This window comes from Berghia stephanieae, chromosome 2 (assembly GCF_034508935.2).
Source record: "Berghia stephanieae isolate SIO BIC M18660-M18661 chromosome 2, UCSD_Bste_1.3, whole genome shotgun sequence".
Classification (NCBI taxonomy): domain Eukaryota; kingdom Metazoa; phylum Mollusca; class Gastropoda; order Nudibranchia; family Aeolidiidae; genus Berghia; species Berghia stephanieae.
This window is the reverse complement of record NC_088361.1, coordinates 59085980-59105730: the sequence shown is the minus strand read 5'-3', so window position 1 is coordinate 59105730 and position 19751 is coordinate 59085980. Positions and strand designations below refer to the sequence as shown.

Below are 19751 nucleotides of genomic sequence, written 5' to 3'. Positions count from 1 at the left end.
TATTGTTATTATTATTATTATTATTATTATTATTATTATTATTATTATTATTATTATTATTATTATTATTATTATTATTATTATCAGTATTATCATCATCATCATCATCATCATCATCATCATCATCATCATCATCATCATCATCATCATCATCATCATCATTATTATTATTATTATTATTATTATTATTATTATTATTATTATCATTATTGATATGCCTGCTTAACACTTCACACAAAACAAGGGAAATGCACATCTGTTATTAGCTGTGCCACGTTAAATCGGTCTTACCAACTAGGCCCATTTATCAGTTTTGGTCTTACCTTTACTCCCGGCCTGGATGGATACGAAAAGTGGACGTTCTTGAAAGAGATTACCCCCCTGATCGAGTCGGGCTTCTGTCCATTCTCGGACATACTGTCAATATTTGATTTCTGTGGACGAGCCAGAAAGCATCTATGGTGTCCTAGTCTTTGCATAGGGATTTCATTAGACCAAACTATTACAAAAAGTGTCTCTAAATTTAGGTCTTTTTAGGACATCACATGGAATTTATTTATATGTCTTAAATTGAAAAAGATGGCTATAGTTTAATTTGGCTTTTTTTGACAGAACAATTTATTTCAAAGTGGGCAAGATATTTAAAGTTGAATAACTTGGGTTGTAAACATTGGCCTGGATAGATCCGCACGCAACAAACCAAATATTTCGGGAATATATGTTCTTTAACCAGTTAACTACCGTACTCTGAAGAAACTCGCAAGGTCGCATGTTTGAGCGTTTTCATGTTTTGTTTTGTTATTGTCAAGATGAGAGTCATTTGAATCGACCGATGGTTGAAAGGCGAGGTTTCTGGCCAAATGTTTTTTAAATCTTACATTTCTGATCATTTTAACAACTTTTTGGCATATGGTTCACATCGACCTAATAGTGTTTTGAGAGGATAAGCCGTATTTGGGACCAAGAATATCAAAATGTGTGGTGGGCCAGGAAAACCCCCAGAATTACTCATTGTGAGATATATATTGTCTAATATAGCAGGGCATTTTGAAGTTTATTTCATCAATTTACCTTCATACGTTCATGAGATTTTGAGATTTGACGTCGGGAAAGTAGAGAATTATCGAACTGAGAATATTTATTATTAAGTTCGGACTAAAGGCCAGTGGTATGGCCTATCTCAATTTTTCAAATTAATATATAAAGTGTTGTTGTTGGTTATTGGTTGTATATTTTTACATTTTTGTGCATTTGCAAATGGGTTAAAACCGGGGGTCATGGGGACAACATTTTTCGATTTGTAAAATTTATATATATATATATATATATATATATATATATATATATATATATATATATATATATACACAAATATATATATATATATATATATATATATATATATATATATATATATATATATACATTGTCGCCATAGATTCTCAACTTTGTGTTTATACATTTTTATGCATGCCACGTCTGTAAAAAGAATTTCCATTTTTTTGGGATGAATAAAGTATATATATATATATATATATATATATATATATATATATATATATATATATATATTATTATTATTATTATTATTATTATTATTATTATTATTTATAAATATGTTTATCTTATCATCTAATCATAAAGTCAACATATTTATGATAAAAATTCTCACAAATGCTTTCCGCATTGCAATTAAGAGGTCTTTGGTAAAAAAAAAAAAAAAAGTAAATTTCGACATCTGAACCGCTAATCATGATATGTTGCTTTTGTCTTGAAAAGACTGAGAGCGCGTTCCTGATTTTTTTCCTAGGCCAGTACACACATTATGCAAGTCCCCCCCCCCCCCCACCCAGAAAATAAAAATTAAAAAATAATGAAAGGTTATAGTAGGTATACAAAGAGTGAAATATGGACCTACTCAAATGAATTCGTACATTTTATTATTTTAATATAGCATTTTCACCCTTTTATTTTGCCTGTGAGAATACAATAAAAAAGATCCTTAAATAGTCGAAAACTCTAAAGATTCGTGCACATCATAATCTAACCTAATATGAATAAATCTTACCGCATCGATTATCTTGAATACCTCGTAGGCAGCACCACATCCGACTTTAACCAGACCGAAGGCAGGAGAGGCAAGGCCGATCGAAAAGCTTCCAATGAGGGCAGCTAGAAACACCTGTTGAAAATCAAGTTAACAATATTATATTAAAAATACAAAATATAAATGTTTAATCCGATTCGAAAATTATCTTTTGGCATTTGGTAGAAAAATGTAAACGTATCCTATAACGCCGAATAAAATGCTCAATTTCTAGTGGTATTCCTTAACAAAAAATGTTAATTTTGGTCAATTAATTATGGTCATTTACGATAGACTAGTGCTCTATCAAAAGGGTAGCAATTGCTATTGCTCATTTCACGCTATCGAACCCGGGATAAACCCCGGCTATGCGGCCTAATGGCTCTGAAGAACGTTTTACTTATCATGGTCATGGCACAATAATCAAACCTGATGAGTCTTGGCGCTTATATCGAAACCCCTCTATTGACAATGAATTAACTTATAAACCAATATTACTGGAAACCATCTAAACAAACAACGAATACAATATAATATTAAACAACCACATCCCAAGAATCGGTTGCTAGGACATGTGACCGAATTACTTCAATTCCTCTTGAGCGTTAGAATACATACATATATATATATATATATATATATATATATATATATATATATATATATATATATTAAAAAAATAATAATTCGCTCCATTACTACATGTCGAGCACTTTTCGTACCATATTTGTATCAAACACGATTATATATATATATATATATATATATATATATATATATATATATATATATATATATATATATATATATATGCGAGAGAGATAGATAGATAGATAGATAGATAGATAGATAGATAGAGAGAGAGAGAGAAGAAAGAGAGAGAGAGAGAGAGAGAGAGAGAGAGAGAGAGAGAGAGAGAGAGAGAGATGATTGTCTGATGTCTGAGAAAGTTTTAACAGTGCTTACCACCATCATATCTTCAATTGCATACTCTCCTTCCCTGACCAACTTTCCTCCGTAGTAAAACCCCGTGGCTAGGAAACAATAAATAATGAACCAGGCGGTCCCTATGCTCATTCCCATCCATCGTCCCTTTTTGATGCCGAATTTCTGGGCCATCACCAAATTTTGCTTGTACCTTTTACAATGAACAAAAAAGAAACAGATGAAACAAGTTAAAGTTCAAAGTTTATTTTAGGCAATTTTTCAATTAAAATCATGTCGAATCAAATTTTCACGTCAAAATATGGAAACTAAACAAAAAAAAAGCCCATTTTAGTTGAAGAACAGGGTACAAAACAAATAAAATGAAATCAATTATTAATTAATAAATACACAATATAAGTACCAACAAATCCCTGATTAATCACATTAGTAATAAGGAATACTAAACAAATACTCATATGTTGGGGCCAAACCCTAGTTAACTGCATGTCTAATTTGTTTTAATTTGAGATTGATATTATATAAAGCTTAAACAGCTGTGAAATTACTGCAGAAACATGCAAAAATCAACAATTGAAGTTTTTCCATGTCGATTTTTCTGGACTAATTTACAGTTGCCAGTCCGAACTGGCGCACAAATATAGATAAGTCGACGATTTAAACTGAATGATTAACAAATAAGTTAAATTAACATTGTAGAAGGCATATATTAATACACTGCCAAAACCGCAGAAATGGGTAATATAATGGTGCTTATTCAATCCCGTTTCAATAAAACTCATTAGTAGAGTCTGCTTGACAATCAATATTCTCCTTCTTCTTCTTCTTCTTCTTCTTCTTCTTCTTCTTCTTCTTCTTCTTCTTCTTCTTCTTCTTCTTCTTCTTCTTCTTCTTCTTCTTCTTCTTCTTCTTCTTCTTTTTCTTCTTCGTACGCGTCCTTGTCCTCGTCCTCCTCCTCCTTTAGACTTGGAAACGTAAAGAATCAAACGATAAAGCAACAATTCCACCACTATCAACGCATTCAGATGGAAAGTAATAATTTTTAAAGAGATACGAATTGTAATTCCGAACCAAATATTCATAGTGTGCAGACATTATTTCTAACATCGTGATCATAAGAAGTAAAGTGGTGACTTCAGCAGGGACGATAACAGATTAGAGAGAGGGGCCGTTTCCAACATTCAACTAACCTCTCAGCCTCTTTTTCCTGTCCACCAAACGCAGTCACAGTCCGCATGGAAGAGAACACTTCCTCGGCAACAGCACCAGCATGACCATAAGCTTCGCGCTCTTGGGCTGTCATGTCACCAGTTACCTAACAATGTGAAAGAATTGTTATCATTATGTGGGGGTTGTTGCATCTCATAGTTTTCTTTTCTCTACATCTGATATGAAATGTATAACTGAATACAATAACTATGTATTTTTTTTCTTTTTTTTCCCCCTTCCGCCCCCCCCCCCCCCCACACACACACTTTTGTTGTTGTTGTTGTTGTTGTTGTTGTTGTTTGTTTGTTTGTTTAATTATTGTTTGTTGATCCGTTGAAACTATTTGCTTCATGTTGTTTGTAGCTATCCATGATTTGGCAACGATTTTGGAATAATTAGATATTCTGAATCTCGTGGCCATTGCTAACAACCAAAACGATTCCGCAGGCAGAACAATACTGAGGTAAAAGAGTGTTTGTTATTGAATGTGCTACCTATTTTACTTTATTTAATTTTTTTAGCCTCTTTTATTTTCTGTTGTGTTTCTATTTAGTGTTGATATTTCACATGAAGATGTTTTTTATAAACATTTTGAATATTGTTGTTACTTTGTTCTTCCATGTTTGTCCAACGAGTCGAAATATTTCGACCAGAAAAGGTTTCATGCCATGATGCTATTACCCTTCGACTGATGTGTGAGAACGCATGTTTGCTCACCTGATCCTAGATACGAGTATGTGTAGATCGCTTTTTAAATCCCTGATATGTGCTAATTCTTTTGAGAGTATTATTAGCATTGCATGTTGGCGTGAAGCTTTGAAGCTATTACTATAAACATGAACGTTTAGTTTTCATTTTGAATAATATTCTTCTTAAGTACCAATACGAGTAGACACAAAGGCATAGAAACAAACAATATAGGCTAGATAACGCGCATACGTAATAAAATTATCACATGCACAAACCTACGTGCACTTATTTGCAAGTCTGACAACCCAATTTCTTATAGGCTCATTGATGTAATGAAAATCTAAAAAAAAAAAAAATGATCTCTAAATACTGTCCATTACAATAATGTTAAACTAGGCCCATAAGTGGGTTCGGATGTCAGACCTGCATATATGTTCACGTCGACACAAACTAAAACAAGCATACCATCAAGGTCATTCTGACATTTGCAAAAGTCACACCTGAAATACGTGTAGATAAGAAAAGTTTAACATTCGAATAAAAAGGATGAAGAACAGGCGATTTGCACCGTATGAATTAAAACACTGGTTTCAGATGGCTTGCCATAGGAAAGAATGAAGAATATGGAAATGCATTGATCATTGTATATGTTCTCTTTGAATTTGGTTACAGGTTGATTTATCAACTTTTAACGGTAAAAAATTATTTAATTAGGGTTCAAAACAAAACAAATTCGCTTGTTTTTAATTATCTATGTCAAGAATTCTGCATTTGTCCGTTCTGTTGCGATTCCAGTAATTCATTCTTTTTCAATATTTCTATAATTAAACCTGCAACCACTATAATTTTATTTTGATGAGATTCTTGATTCTCGATCCGACTGACGACAATAGTTTCATAAACAATAGCGTTTTAGTTTAAAAGTGTCTTTTGCCTTTCCAGAACCTTTTAGAATATTATGTCAAATAAATATTTAATACGATAAGGACGATACAGTGGTTGACAAAGCAGATAGTAGAATAACCATCCCACCCTCCCTCCCCCCAAAGAAGATCAATCAATGTAGTCCTTCAGAGCTGTTGGGCCCGTGGAGCTGGAGTTTATCCCGGTTTCTATAGCTTGAGGCGGACAATAGCAATTACTTGCTATCATTTGGATAGAACACTTGTCTATTGTAAAGTACTTTCTGCCAGATCTAACGGAATGTAAAGCTAATACAAAATGTTTCTGGAAATATGTCAATTCTAAACTTAAAAGAATAACTGGTGTCGGCGCCTTGATAAAAGACCATGGTACAACCACTATATCTGGTATGGAAAAGACTGAAGTGTAAAATATATATTTTTCAGCTGTTTTTGTAAATGATGACCACGCTAATATCTCATTCGTTGATATTAACAACTATGGGAATTTTATATTATTGATTTGTCTATTCCGGAAAATGAAATTATCGAAAAGTTGTTATCACTTAATGTAACAAAAAGCATTGGTCCGGATGGTCTCCATCCTCGTTTACTCAAGGAGATTACGACACAAGTAAGCCACACCCCCTTTTTTTAAAAATTATATTTAACAAATCTCTCTATCAGAGGGTGAAATTCCAGAAGATTGGAAAGTAGCCAATGTGACTGCCATTTAGGAAAAAGGAAAGAGAAACGAACCTGGAAATTTTATGTGTGTATTTTATGTAAAGTTATGGGATCCATTTTTAAAGATAGAATAATGATTTGGTTTTTTTTTAGAAAATCACAAAATGTTAAGTAATAGTCAACACGGATTTAAAGAGAAATTCTCTTGTGTAACTCAGTTATTACATTTCATGAAAGATTTTACCAGCATGATTGTAGATGTATTGATATTATATATTTTGATTTCAGTAAAGTCTTTGATTCTGTTCTTCATGAGAGGCAATTCAGAAAAATAAAATCATATGGTATAACAAGGCCGATACACGATTGGATAAAGTGTTTTCTATCCAATAGAAATCAGAGGGTAGTTGTAAATGGCGAAATGTCAAGTTTCAAATGTTTGACCAGTGGAGTACCTCGCTCAGGGAAGTGTCTTGGGTCCAATCCTTTTTATTATATATATTAATGACTTACCAAAAACATTATATCAAAATATAGTGTTTGCAGATGACACTAAAATTTATAATGAACCTGATCAGCATGTAATCATTCAGGATGATGTTAATTCTCTTTTTGAATGGTCAAGTAAGTGACAATTAAAATTTAATATCAACAAGTGCAAGGTATTGCATGTTAGAAAGAAAAATCCTAATCACATCTATCTCAGATAACTCTAATTCAATTTTTTTGCTTGATACAAATTTTGAAAGGGATCTTGGTGTTGTTTTTGACCCATATTTGAACTTCGATGTGCATATTAATTATTGTACCTACAATTAAAGCTAATAACATGTTGGGAATCATATACAGGAGTTTTACTTATTTTGATTTTAGCATGTTTCTTTCGTTATTTAAACTATTATAAGACCTGTTCTTGAGTACGGGAACAATGTTTGGAGCCCAATATATCTAAGGCAGTCAGTCGGTCTTGAAAATATTCAAAGACGAGCAACAAAATTGCTTCCCGGGCTTGAGAACATGTCATATGACGAATGTTTAGCATTCCTCGATCTACCTTGTCTCAAATACAGAAGAATTAGGGGAGACTTAATTCAGCTCTACTAGATAATATATAATAAAAAGAATATAAATCCATCAATTTTGTTTACATTTTCCAAAATTACGTATACCAGAGGCGACAAATATAAAATATATATTGAAAGATTTCAGACCAAAATAAGACAGAACTCATTTACTATACGTATAGTGAAAACATGGAATAGTCTCTGTTTTAACACAAAAAAATGTATGTTCTTTGAATCAGTTTCAAATCTTAGTTGATAGGGAGTTAAAGTCTCTGAGTTTTAAGTATGACCAATATGTATTATTCTTTTTTATTTATTTTTAAACTGATTAATTGATTATTTTCTTAATTCAATTTGATTTTGTTATATTATTATTTATTTATTGATTTATTTATTTATTTATTTATTTATTCATTTATTTATCTATTCATTAAGTTGCTTGTTTGTTTATTTAGTTATTTATCCATTTATTTATTTATCTTTTTAACTTTAAATTGTCATGTGGATATAATAGTTTACATTACTTTCATGACTTTGTAGGCTGGTTTGTAATTTTGACAAGTAAAATGCATCACATCTGAAAGAATGTTAATTCATGATAATTTATCAGAGACTTATGTATGATTATTATCGTTGTTGCTTTCATGATTATTGTTGACAGTAATATTTCATTGTACTATGAACTTTGTGCATTTATGATTCATTCGATCATGTCCAATTTTCAATTACCAGCATTCTGTGATACTATTTTTCGATTTTACAATGCCGTATTGATATCTTTTCCTAACATTCAAAGTTGTGTAGAACATTCTGTGGATGATACAATGCAAGCTATATGAGATTCTGTAATTATAAACTATTGTATAAGGCATTTAAAGGATAATTTCTATATTAAGCCTTTAGTAAGATAAGATAAGATAAGATCTAAGCTAAATAGGAATCCAATCACTGCTGGGTGCACAGGGTGGTCAGGCATAAACTTGATTACACCAGGATCGATCTTACTCCATTTGCACTTGAAGCGAGTGCTCTACCAACTGAAATATCGGAGAAATTAAATCAATAAATGCTTGTTCCTCATCATTTATGTTATCGATCCTATAGAATATCATTATATCACTCACCTTGGCTACAATCCCAAAGGAAATGGCCAACGCCGGAGCTGCCGAGATCATGACCAGGGTCAACTTCCAGCCATAGGAGAAGGCGATTGTTAGACCCGATACGGCAGCACCAAACCACTGCAATGATGTTCCTGTCTTGTCACCTATTGCGTCATGGATATAGTGGATATCTCTGTGGGATGATTGATAATAAAATAATAATAATAATAATAATAATAATAATAATAATAATAATAATAATAATAATAATAATATATAGATAGTAGTAGTAGTAGTAGTAGTAGTAGTAGTAGTAGTAGTAGTAGTAGTAGTAGTAGTAGTAGTAGTAGTAGTAGTAATAATAATAATAATAATAATAATAATATATGGCCCATATGCCAGAGTTTATCCCGGTTTCTATAGCGTGAAACGGACAACTTTCCGCCGATCCAACAGACCCAGAAGTTGATGTGCATTATATCATTATGACTTTGCTACATGTAATGTGAACATATTTTTAATACCATGGTTTCGCTAGTTTGTTTATCTAGCGCAGACCAGTACTTTTTGACGCCAGCGTACCTATCAGTTATTTATTTCATGCCATCTGGGCGTTAGCATTATAAATATAATATTTCTATTTATACATGATTATATTTATTAATATATATATATATATATATATATATATATATATATATATATATATATATATATATATATATATTAAATCCCTGTCTGAGGGCACTCCAGTCCGTAAGACAGGCCAAAGAAGATTAACACGGGGAAACCTGACGTCCTGTTTATATTTATATCAAACCAGATTTCCATCATCACCATCATCATCATCATCATCATCATCATCATCATCATCATCATCATCATCATCATCATCATCATATCTAAAATCAATATATGCAGAGCTAATATACAAGGCGCTTTTACGCTCCATGAGACATTTTTGTTACGGTAATTACGTTTATAGAATATATTCAGCTCTTCAGATATATATAATGTCCAAGATTAAAATTAGTTAACAAACATTGGGACAAGTATATTTTATTATATTTGTTGAAAATAAATTATAAAGACTGATCAACGTATCATCCTATACGGAGGATGTCCTTGTCATATGAATTGAAATCAACAACAAATTATTTCCAATCATTTTTAAGATGCTCTTTTAAGGCTATTTTATAAAACCAATGTGTTGCATCGGTTTGGTCCGGACGGTCCATTTTGGACATTTTGACCTTTTGATATTTCATTTCTGAACTGATCATTATTTTCTCTTTTATTTGATTACTATTTCATTGATGTACCATCATTTTTGGCTGAGATATTCAAGATTGAAATTGGGAGGTTCCTGCAAATCTCAGATCCAAAATTCAGTGAAGCAGATTTAAAGAGTAGTAGAAGAGTATCAAACTTTTAATATGTTTTTGACAGAATCAAGTGTTGTGTAAATCATATTGTTTCATTAAAACCAAGGCAACTTATGTGAATACTTTCAAATATTTCAGAAACGTGATGGTGGAATGGATAAGGCATTACACTTCCATTTGGGATACACGGGTTTGAGCCCCGATGTCGATATCTCGTTTTTTGTTCTTTCTTAAAAAATATAGCCCCTTCTGATCTTTGCAGCGCGGCCCTTAAAATTGCTTAACAGAGAATGAATAAATGGAATTTAAAAAACAAAAATAAAATAATATGTCTGAATGTACTGCCACCACAATTTTTGTGCTTTTGGAGTATATGAGGTAATAAAAAATAAACTTGAATCTTACTCTGTCATTTTGACAGTCAAGGCTCCGGCACTGTGTTTGTCAAACCATGCCATGTCTTGGCGTAGAATGTTTCTGTAGAATGCTTTCCTCATCCTGATGACTTGTCTCTCCGAAGTGGTGATAAAGATAATGACTTGCAACATGGCGCATGTTAGCACAGCTACCCCGATGTCTGGAAAATGTAATATGATAATTAATGATAGATCAAGTTCTCTTTATCTATCCCAAGGGGATACATCCAAAGGTCTATCACAAGGAACGACTAGAATAACCCAGGCTTGATGCAGCACTGAAAATGCTACAATACCGTACTCTGAAATAATATGTATTGAATATTTTGGTCAGAAAACCTGTCCTTCAATTATCGATCCATAAAATGTCTCTCATCTTGCCAAAAACAAAACACCAAACAGCTACCAAACCTGCGACATATGTGAACGCTTTTGCCAAAGCCTCTGGCCGTCCACTGTATTGACAATCTTCTTCTTCAGGAGACAAATCTTTATTCAAGAGCGCAATCTACCCAATTCCAGATCCCAGGCTATACAGTTGTCCAGCAAGTGGACATTTTTATGCTTGAGGGTTTAGTAAGTGTTTTTGCAGAGTAGCTTACGAGTGTAAGTGTGGTCGACAGATAGCAAGGAGGTGCAAAGAGTTTCTGTGGAGATGTGCATGTTCTATTTGCACGTTATTTACAAACCGCCAAGAGTGAGCTGGACAACACCACCGATCCAAGTTTTAAGCCTATGATATTTCAGTAGTCACCATCACAAATTGGGCAACTATGAGCGTGTAGACAACTCCGCTCTCGGATGGAAAGTAATGAACAACTTGTGAGCGATCCTACTGCAAAGGACACCTTTAAGGACACCCGCACCAAGAAGGAAACACTCCCGGTCTCACTCTCGTGACCATTTACGTAAATGGAGACCCGTTACAGGTGGTCGGACAGTGCTGGGAAACTTTTGGCATAGCTATCACCGGGCGTAATTGTCACAGGTCGAGTTGCAATCCTGAAGACGTAGCCTCTCTCACTGTGCAGAAATTCCGGAAGCCAACCTGGGAGGAATTTATATCCGGAAACATAGCCAAATTTAGCCTGCTGCTTGTTAAGAGTGGGTGTATTGGGGGGGGGGGGGCGATGGGGGCAGAGTTTCATGCCATAGGTCATACGGAATAAAAATGCTACAGCCCTCTTAGACGAAAGAAATTGAAAGACTGTACCAAGAGTATCAGCAGACCCCGTCCTGGACGAGTAGCCAAGAGACTATTTAGATATTTGTTAGAGGGAAACAAGGGTGAATTGAGGTGGGATAGTTGTTATTCACATCCAGCAGGTCATTTGGCAGGCTTTCATAAGAATAGACTGTTAGGGGACGAGGCTCAATTTCAATTCGGTTGTCGACAACAACGCATTTCTGAAAAGTACAGTCCTGTGCATAAATTATTCATACAAAACTTACATGCATACTTCGCAGCTTGATCTTTCATATCATCGAATATGTTTTCTTTGCCCTCAAGCTCAGAGCAGTTGAGTGCTGTGTAATTAACCTGTCTGGAAATGTTCGGACACAATGGTCTGGGGATGAAAACATAACAATAATAATAATAATAATAATAATAATAATAATAATAATAATAATAATAATAATAATAATAATAATAATAATAATGCGTAATTTCTATAGCGCCCCTGTCCACCAAAAATGCTCGGAAACGCTTATACATATATATATATATATATATATATATGTATGTATATATATATATATATATATATATATATATATATATATATATATATATATATATATATGCGTTCTATATCATTCAACAAAATCACTAAAATCACTCGCAGAAAACTGAAAGGGAATACTCTGTCTTCAAAGAGGCTTTACAGGAGGACAGAGAATTATGGTGTCTGGTGTCCGCTGAAAGAGCATTCCATGCGAAAGCACGTCGTGAAAAGTTCGACTTAGGAATCAAACGGTTCAAGTACAGGGAAGTAGATGAACGGAGATAGCGATTCGGATTGTAGATAGAAAGCGGAGATGACAAGTAATTGGGAGCAGTTCCATGGATGCACTTGAAACAGTAACAGGAAAGTTTGTAAGCAATCCGCTTCTCCAAGGGAAGCCAATGCCACGACTGCAAGATGTGATCTGACTTTTTTTTTGGTAACAATACAAGCAGCTTTATTTTGGCTGCAGTCTTGCAATCGAGCTTTTTGACAACCCGTGGAGGAGGGAGTTGCAATAGTCAAGTCTAGAGGTAATCAGTGAGTGAACTAGCATTATGCATGCGTCTTCATCGACAAGGTTCCGCACGTGTCCAGTGTTTCTGAGCGAATAGTGGATATTTTGACATAATTTCAAGATGTGAGTTTGCATGTCCAAAAATACATCTAAATAAAAGCCTAAATTTCTGACACTTTCAGATCTTTGAATTTTGATTGTATTTATCATAATGTCCTCCATCATGACAGTATTGCCTTTTTTTCCTGTGAGTTCGGTCTTGTCGTCATTGAACTCGAGTTTTTTCGCTGATATCCAAGACCTGATTTTTGCACTAAGAAGTTTTGCAAGAACTTGGTAGGAGCGACTCTAAAAGTTTGTTCTTTTAAGATTGATTAACTTGTTTAAAAAGTTATGCATACAGATATAATGTATATGTTCCATATATAGGAAAGAAAAATATATTCTGTTTTCAAGACAATAATCCTTGCCATTTTTTAAAACAGCCAACTTATAAAATCTAAAGCCTTTTTTTAAAAAATGTTAATTCAATTTAAAATGATTTCAAATTTTGTACGTAAATGAAAAAAAAAAGAATTTTAGAAAGGCTCAAGAGGTCAGTATTTTTAATTTTAGTTTGTGAAATGAAATTACTTAATTTCAAAATGTCTACTTGGTAGACTTGCCTTTAAAAATTTCCCAAAGCAAGATGGGCGAGTACGCAAGAATCATAAATGATGCGCATAAATTGGTGAGTTACCCATACACAGATAACCCCTATAAAGATGAAATGAACAAAATAAAATGGCAGTACATATGTGCCTTTGACTTTATATCCCAAACCCTCTATCGATATTTGATACTGTCGTTAAAAGTAAATTCCCAATAAAACAACATTGCCGAATAATCAGAGCATCTGGACACAATGACGCTATGTAAATGCAATATTCTATTAAATTAGAAGCAGTGGGAGAAAACAGGCCAAGTGGATAAAGCATTGTACTTCCACACGGGGGACACGGGTTCGAACCAGAAACATAGCCATAATGCTCATTATGCAATTTCCTCTACCACCCTAGCGTCAACAGGCACGTTCATCAAATACTTACATGAATTCGTCCACATGTTTAAATATGTTCTCTCGTGTCCATCCATGCTGTTCCATGATGAAGTCAGATCTGTCCAACAATTGGTCAATGTAGCGATAAGTGACCAATGAGCTTACAGTGTCTCCCATGATGACGAGCATGAAGGGCCAAGCCCCACCATTCACCAAGGCACAAGGGACCGCGATCATGTACAGAAGCATATCCCATTTGGAGGCAAATCGAAACTGGAAACACAAGAAATTATACCAGAAAAGAGCTTGAGCTTTTGTACAGAGCAATACCCAGTAAATATGTTCAAAGCGGTTTATCAGGTGGCCCAAGTCAAAAACTCCAGATAGCAAAATAATAATAATAATAATAATAATACTAATAATAATAATAATATTAATAATAATAATAATAATAATAATAATAATAATAATAATAATAATAATAATAATAATAATAATAATAGTAATAATAATAATAATAATAATAATAATAATAATAATAATAATAATAATAATGATAATAATAGTGATAGTGATACTACTACTACTACTGCTACTACTACTATTACTACTACTACTACTACTACTACTACTACTACTACTACTACTACTACTACTACTAATAATAATAATAATAATAATAATAATAATAATGTCATGATGATGATGATGATGATGATGATGATGATAACAATAATAATACATTGTATTTTTGAGCGCTACCATCTTCAGAGGTGCATCAACACATTAATTCAGAAAAAAATAAAGTCTTAGGATGCTTTTTAAACACTTTTTAAAGTGATTTAACAGTCTGGTTTACCTACGGCAATTGGATTCAATAGTCTGATGTCACGTCGCCCAGCAACGGCGGCCATCGTGGTTCTAAACAAAGAAAATCAGTACTTTTTAATCTTCATGCTGGCTAGAACTTTTCATATGTCTTGTGATCAGAATGTGTAAAAGTCAAATCATGATCAGATTTATGTTTTTCCCCCCTCTGGATACGCTTTTATGCTTGTCGGAGAAATATTTCATAAGGGCGCCATTGTTCCGATAGTTTAGAGCCAGTTACTAAGTTACCACGCGTCATTACGAGGGAAGTGACGTCACGACTGTTGAAGCGTATTGGTTTAAAAAGATTTCGGTGTGAGTGTGTGTGTTTGTGTGTGTGTGTGTGTGTGTCCGTTTTGTGTGTTTGTGTTTTTGCTACGTTAACGGGACAATTTCATGTTTGCACACTCACGTTAAGTGGACACACCCCGTTAAGTGGACGTCCTGATAATGTTTTGATGTCAAAACCAGACTTCCCGCCAGTTTTTAGATCACCTGACAAATTTTTTCCAAGAAATGAGTTGGTCTTTGCAACGGAGCGATTTTGTCGTTTAGACACACAGCTCTATACACACCGCGAGTGTATGCCGAAAATTGCGGTGTCCCGATAACTGCAGAGTAAAGTTAATTACGTGTGTATAGGCTGTGTGTATGAAATTGGACCTCGTTGTTTTCGTTTCTTAGACTCAAACTCAAAGATGGAGGACCGTAGCAGTAGTCCAGTTTATGCGGTATAAACAATCTTACTTTAATATTTTATGTTTGAGGCCTACATTACAATTTCTACTGTAGTTTTACTGCATTTCTTAATTATTTTTTTTTCACTTGTCGTTCTTTCATATCTCTATACATAGAAATAATAAATAACTTTAACTAGCAGGTATTCCCGTTCTACGAAAGAAAACGAGGAGGGATAAGCAGCCATGGATAGATAGATAGATAGAGACACAGACAGACAGACAGACATACATACAGAAAGAAAGACATATAGATAGATAGATAGATAGATAGATAGATAGAAAGATAAACAGATAGAAAAACAGATATATTCATAGAAAAATAGAGATAGATAGACAGACCTACAGGAAGACAGATGGACGGACAGACAGATAGATAGATAGACAGACAGGCAGATAGATGGATAGATAGATAGATAGATAGATAGATAGATAGATAGATAGATAGATAGATAGATAGATAGATAGATAGATAGATTTATTGATTGATCGATGGGAAGGGTCCAAGGCTTTGAGAGAGAGAGAGAGAGAGAGAGAGAAATAGAGAGAGAGAGAGAAAGAGAGAGAGAGAGAGAACGTCTGTTGTACTGTAAGTAGGTTAGGAATTCGAAAATTTGAGATCACAGCTATCTGCCTGAAATAAAATAAATACATTAATATATAAATCAAAACGTACATAAGTCGTACCAAAACTATAATGACGATCGGGAGGACAAAGGGGTGATAGGAGGATTAATCAATCAACAGTTACACTCACCCTATTCACAACTAGACATACCAGAAAAAAAAAGAAGAAGAAATGAGTATATCCTTTGAACTCGGACCCCTCTATTTTGTTTTCTTGGATAAATCTCATTTCGTCTCATAGCTCTTATAAAAGATTGGAAACACAACCTGTACTGGAAGTTATTTGTGGAGGAGGTCGTCGTTTTTATGGCGACTCTGAATTTTTTCAAAAAATTACTTTTTAACTAATCAAATTGTGAAGAAACCAAACATTATTTTTTAATCATTTAGATACTACTCCCAGCCTTTCGTCGTTCCCAATCCAGATATGACTGTTCTTGGTTAGTCAGGTTTTCAATCTATATAGAGCTATAGTGTTTGGGGCTTTGTTCCATTACAATAAGATAGTATATTATGAGAGTTCAATTATATGTACACGGTGTTCACCGATATGCTTCCTGTCGTCTGTTCAGTTACAATAAGATAATCCACTCCGATTCACAATCCGATTTGTAACTCTTTTAATCTTCGCTTCCTTATCCATTTATTTCAATAATCTTTCTTGTTCTTGTTCTTCTAGTTTTTCTTGTTCTTATTTCTCTTCTTCTTCTCCACCTGTTGTAATTTATTCTTTCCTCGCATGATTTTTCGTCATATTCATTTTTTTCATCCTTCTTCATTCTTCAGACATTGACTGCTTGTCAAACTGATCTAGATCTTGTCTTTGGAGAAATGCGAAAAGACTTACAGATTATGTTTTCGGATCTTAATGACGATCCTAATGACAGTGATTATGTCCATGATTCTAGTGATTCAGACTTTGACTCTTTTCCGACATTTTTACCAGTTGGTCTTTTAGAAAAACCTGCCACTGTAACAGTTACGGACTCAAGATCACAGGAGTACACAGATTTATCAGGCTGTCAAGAAAATGTAGGCAACCAATTAACAGTGAACCAAAATAGAATTGAGGGATGTTATCTGCCAAACACAAGAGGAGATTCTAAAAAGCATTTCTGTGTTTTTTGTGGTAAACAGCAGGCAAAGTTAAAACGTCATCTTTTATCACAACACAAGAATGAAAAAGATATGGTGCCTTTACTTAATGCTACTTCCCTAACTAAAAAAGATGAACTTGCCAAACTTCGTAATGCTGGTGACCATGCACACAATATCAATACGCTGAAGCAAGGAACAGGCATGGTGGTGGTCAAAAGAAGGAAAAAAACATTAACTCAAGTAAGCAACTTTGTGCCATGTTTGAAATGTATGGGTTGGGTCTCTAAGAAAGATCTTTGGAGGCATAAATGTGTAAACAAAGCTGAAAGTGTACCCCGGAAGCAATTGGTTAAACAAGGAAAGTTGCTTTTACCACAGGCATCTGACAACGATCTGTATAATGAAATAATGGTGTCTTTACGGAATGGCCCTATTTCAATCGTGGCCAAGAGCGATGAAACTATAAAACTTCTTGGCCTCAGAGAGACGACAAAGAACGGACATGAAAAATATAGGCACGGGCATATTCGAAATAAATTAAGAGAATTGGCCCGCCTTTTGATTAAGCTCAGGAGTGCACCTAACTGTGAATCGTTGGGACTATCAGACTTCCTTCAACCTGAAAGATTCAAAGATGTTGTCTCAGCTGTAAGAGAGGTGGCAGCCTACTCACAAGACACAAATCAATATGGAATACCATCCCTTGCTCTAAAACTAGGACATAGTTTGGCGCACTGCTGTATTCTGTTGAAAGCTAAAGCTATTGAGACTGGAGATACAGTTATGAAAGAGAGAACAGGTGCATATTATCAGCTTCACACAAGTATGTGGAATCAGGAAATAACTTGCAATACTGCAAGAAACCTACATGAAAAAAAAAGAAAAATACCACAAAGACTATGCCACTCACAGATGATGTGTCAAAGCTGTCGAAGTACCTCACTAGTGAAACTGAAAAGTTGACCATGGAAATGTTGGCGCCAAAAGGCATTGTCAAGGAAAATGGGAAAGACTCGGTGTGATTACGCTAGTACGAATAATATTATTCAACAGAAGAAGGCAAAGGGAGGCTTCAAAGATGAAATTGTCTGACTACACCCAGGGAATAAATACCGACAAGCACAATGAGGACGTTCTTAAAGAGCTTAGCCCTTTTGAAAAAGAACTTTGTAGTGTAGAGTCTTATCACGGATCGAGATAATTGTTGAATGACTGTGACTTTCTATCTTTTGGTTTTAATGCAGTTTATGCCGAATTTGGCAGTGTTCTAGGTTAAAGCATGGTTGAATAAAATGTTGAATAAAATGTTGAATTATATGTTAATTTCCTTTATGATTATCATTGCTATGAAACATAAGCTATTTCTAATCTCTGCTATTGCTATGTTAATCTTAAAACAACAAACAAAATAAACAAAGACAATCAAACAACAACAAACAAACAAACAATCAAAAAAAAAAACAACAACAAAAAAACAATGGCGTCATATAGCGGAAACATTTATTCTTCAAACGTACCACTATGATAATGTATGTAAAATAATGCAACCCATAAGGAAAATAATGGTGAATTCATTTCAGAATAAAGTTTAAAGATAGCTATCTTTTCAGTCCAAAGGCTATGAGACTTGTATTATTGTCAATACTACAAGCCTCATACTTAATGACTTAGTCACGAAATAACGATGTACCATCATTTTGTCCTGACATTAATAGGCAAATCATATTGTTTAGGTTCGATTCCAGAATGGAACCAATGAGAACATAAAAATACAATATTCCAATGCACATAGATTAAGAATCTAGATGCCCGGAGTACATTTCTACAAAGTCTGTTTAATGTTTGTTTTTCATGTTTTTGTGTAACATGCTTGAGGTTCAAAGGTCATGCGATGTCCACTTAGTGATACGTCCCAATAATGTATGAGTAAAATAATGTTGACATGAAAATTGAAGCAGAGGGCTGAAATTTGGCATACACCAATCTTTTCATGTCTAGGTGATACATTAAAAAAATCAGCCTGTTTGTATTATTGGTTTTTGAGCTATGATACGTCCATACAATGTAGGATTTGGTGAGAGTCCTCTTAATGTGTCCGAGACACGTATGTGTGTGTGTGTGTGTGTGAGAGAGAGAGAGAGAGAGAGAGAGAGAGAGAGAGAGAGAGAGAACAAGGGGAAATTGTTTATTGGTGTGTTTATGTGCGTGCGTGTGTGTATGTGTGTGTATATGCACTCATGTTATTATGACATTAGAGAGTATGATTAGGACTCAAAATATGTTTAAAGTATATAGTATTAATATGTTTAGCTTAGTTGCATATGGGAGAAACAATTGTTGTTTATGGCGGGCCGCTTTTTATGAATGGTTCTCACTGAATTCTGGCGGTCGGAATTTGGGCGTTCGGGATTGCATGCGGTATTGTGTATTTGGTACGTTTGGCCGGCTGGCGGGTGTTGTGAGCATTTTGGACAAACTCACAGCATCAATAGCCATTCCTCAGAAAAACAAAGAGCGATAGGGAGAGAGAGAGAGAGAGAGAGAGAGAGGGAGAGAGAGAGAGAGAGAGAGAGAGAGAGAGGGGGGGGGGGGGGGGGGGGGGGGAGGAGGAAGAGGGCACGATTCCTACCCTTAGACTGAGAGAGGAAA

At 34.3% G+C, this 19751-nt stretch overlaps 1 protein-coding gene across 1 annotated transcript in view; it reads right to left on the bottom strand.

Moving 5' to 3' along the window:
• Positions 1–19751, bottom strand: part of LOC144963974 (ATP-dependent translocase ABCB1-like) — a 66230-nt gene that overhangs the window by 33719 nt on the left and 12760 nt on the right. Inside the window, exons 3-10 of the mRNA XM_078897918.1 lie at positions 13820–14043; positions 11940–12055; positions 10477–10648; positions 8708–8879; positions 4222–4346; positions 3053–3224; positions 2069–2182; positions 324–434 (exon numbers count right to left, since the gene is read on the bottom strand). Of these exons, the coding sequence (XP_078754044.1) occupies positions 324–434; positions 2069–2182; positions 3053–3224; positions 4222–4346; positions 8708–8879; positions 10477–10648; positions 11940–12055; positions 13820–14043 (1206 nt within the window). The remainder of the gene's footprint in view (positions 1–323; positions 435–2068; positions 2183–3052; positions 3225–4221; positions 4347–8707; positions 8880–10476; positions 10649–11939; positions 12056–13819; positions 14044–19751) is intronic.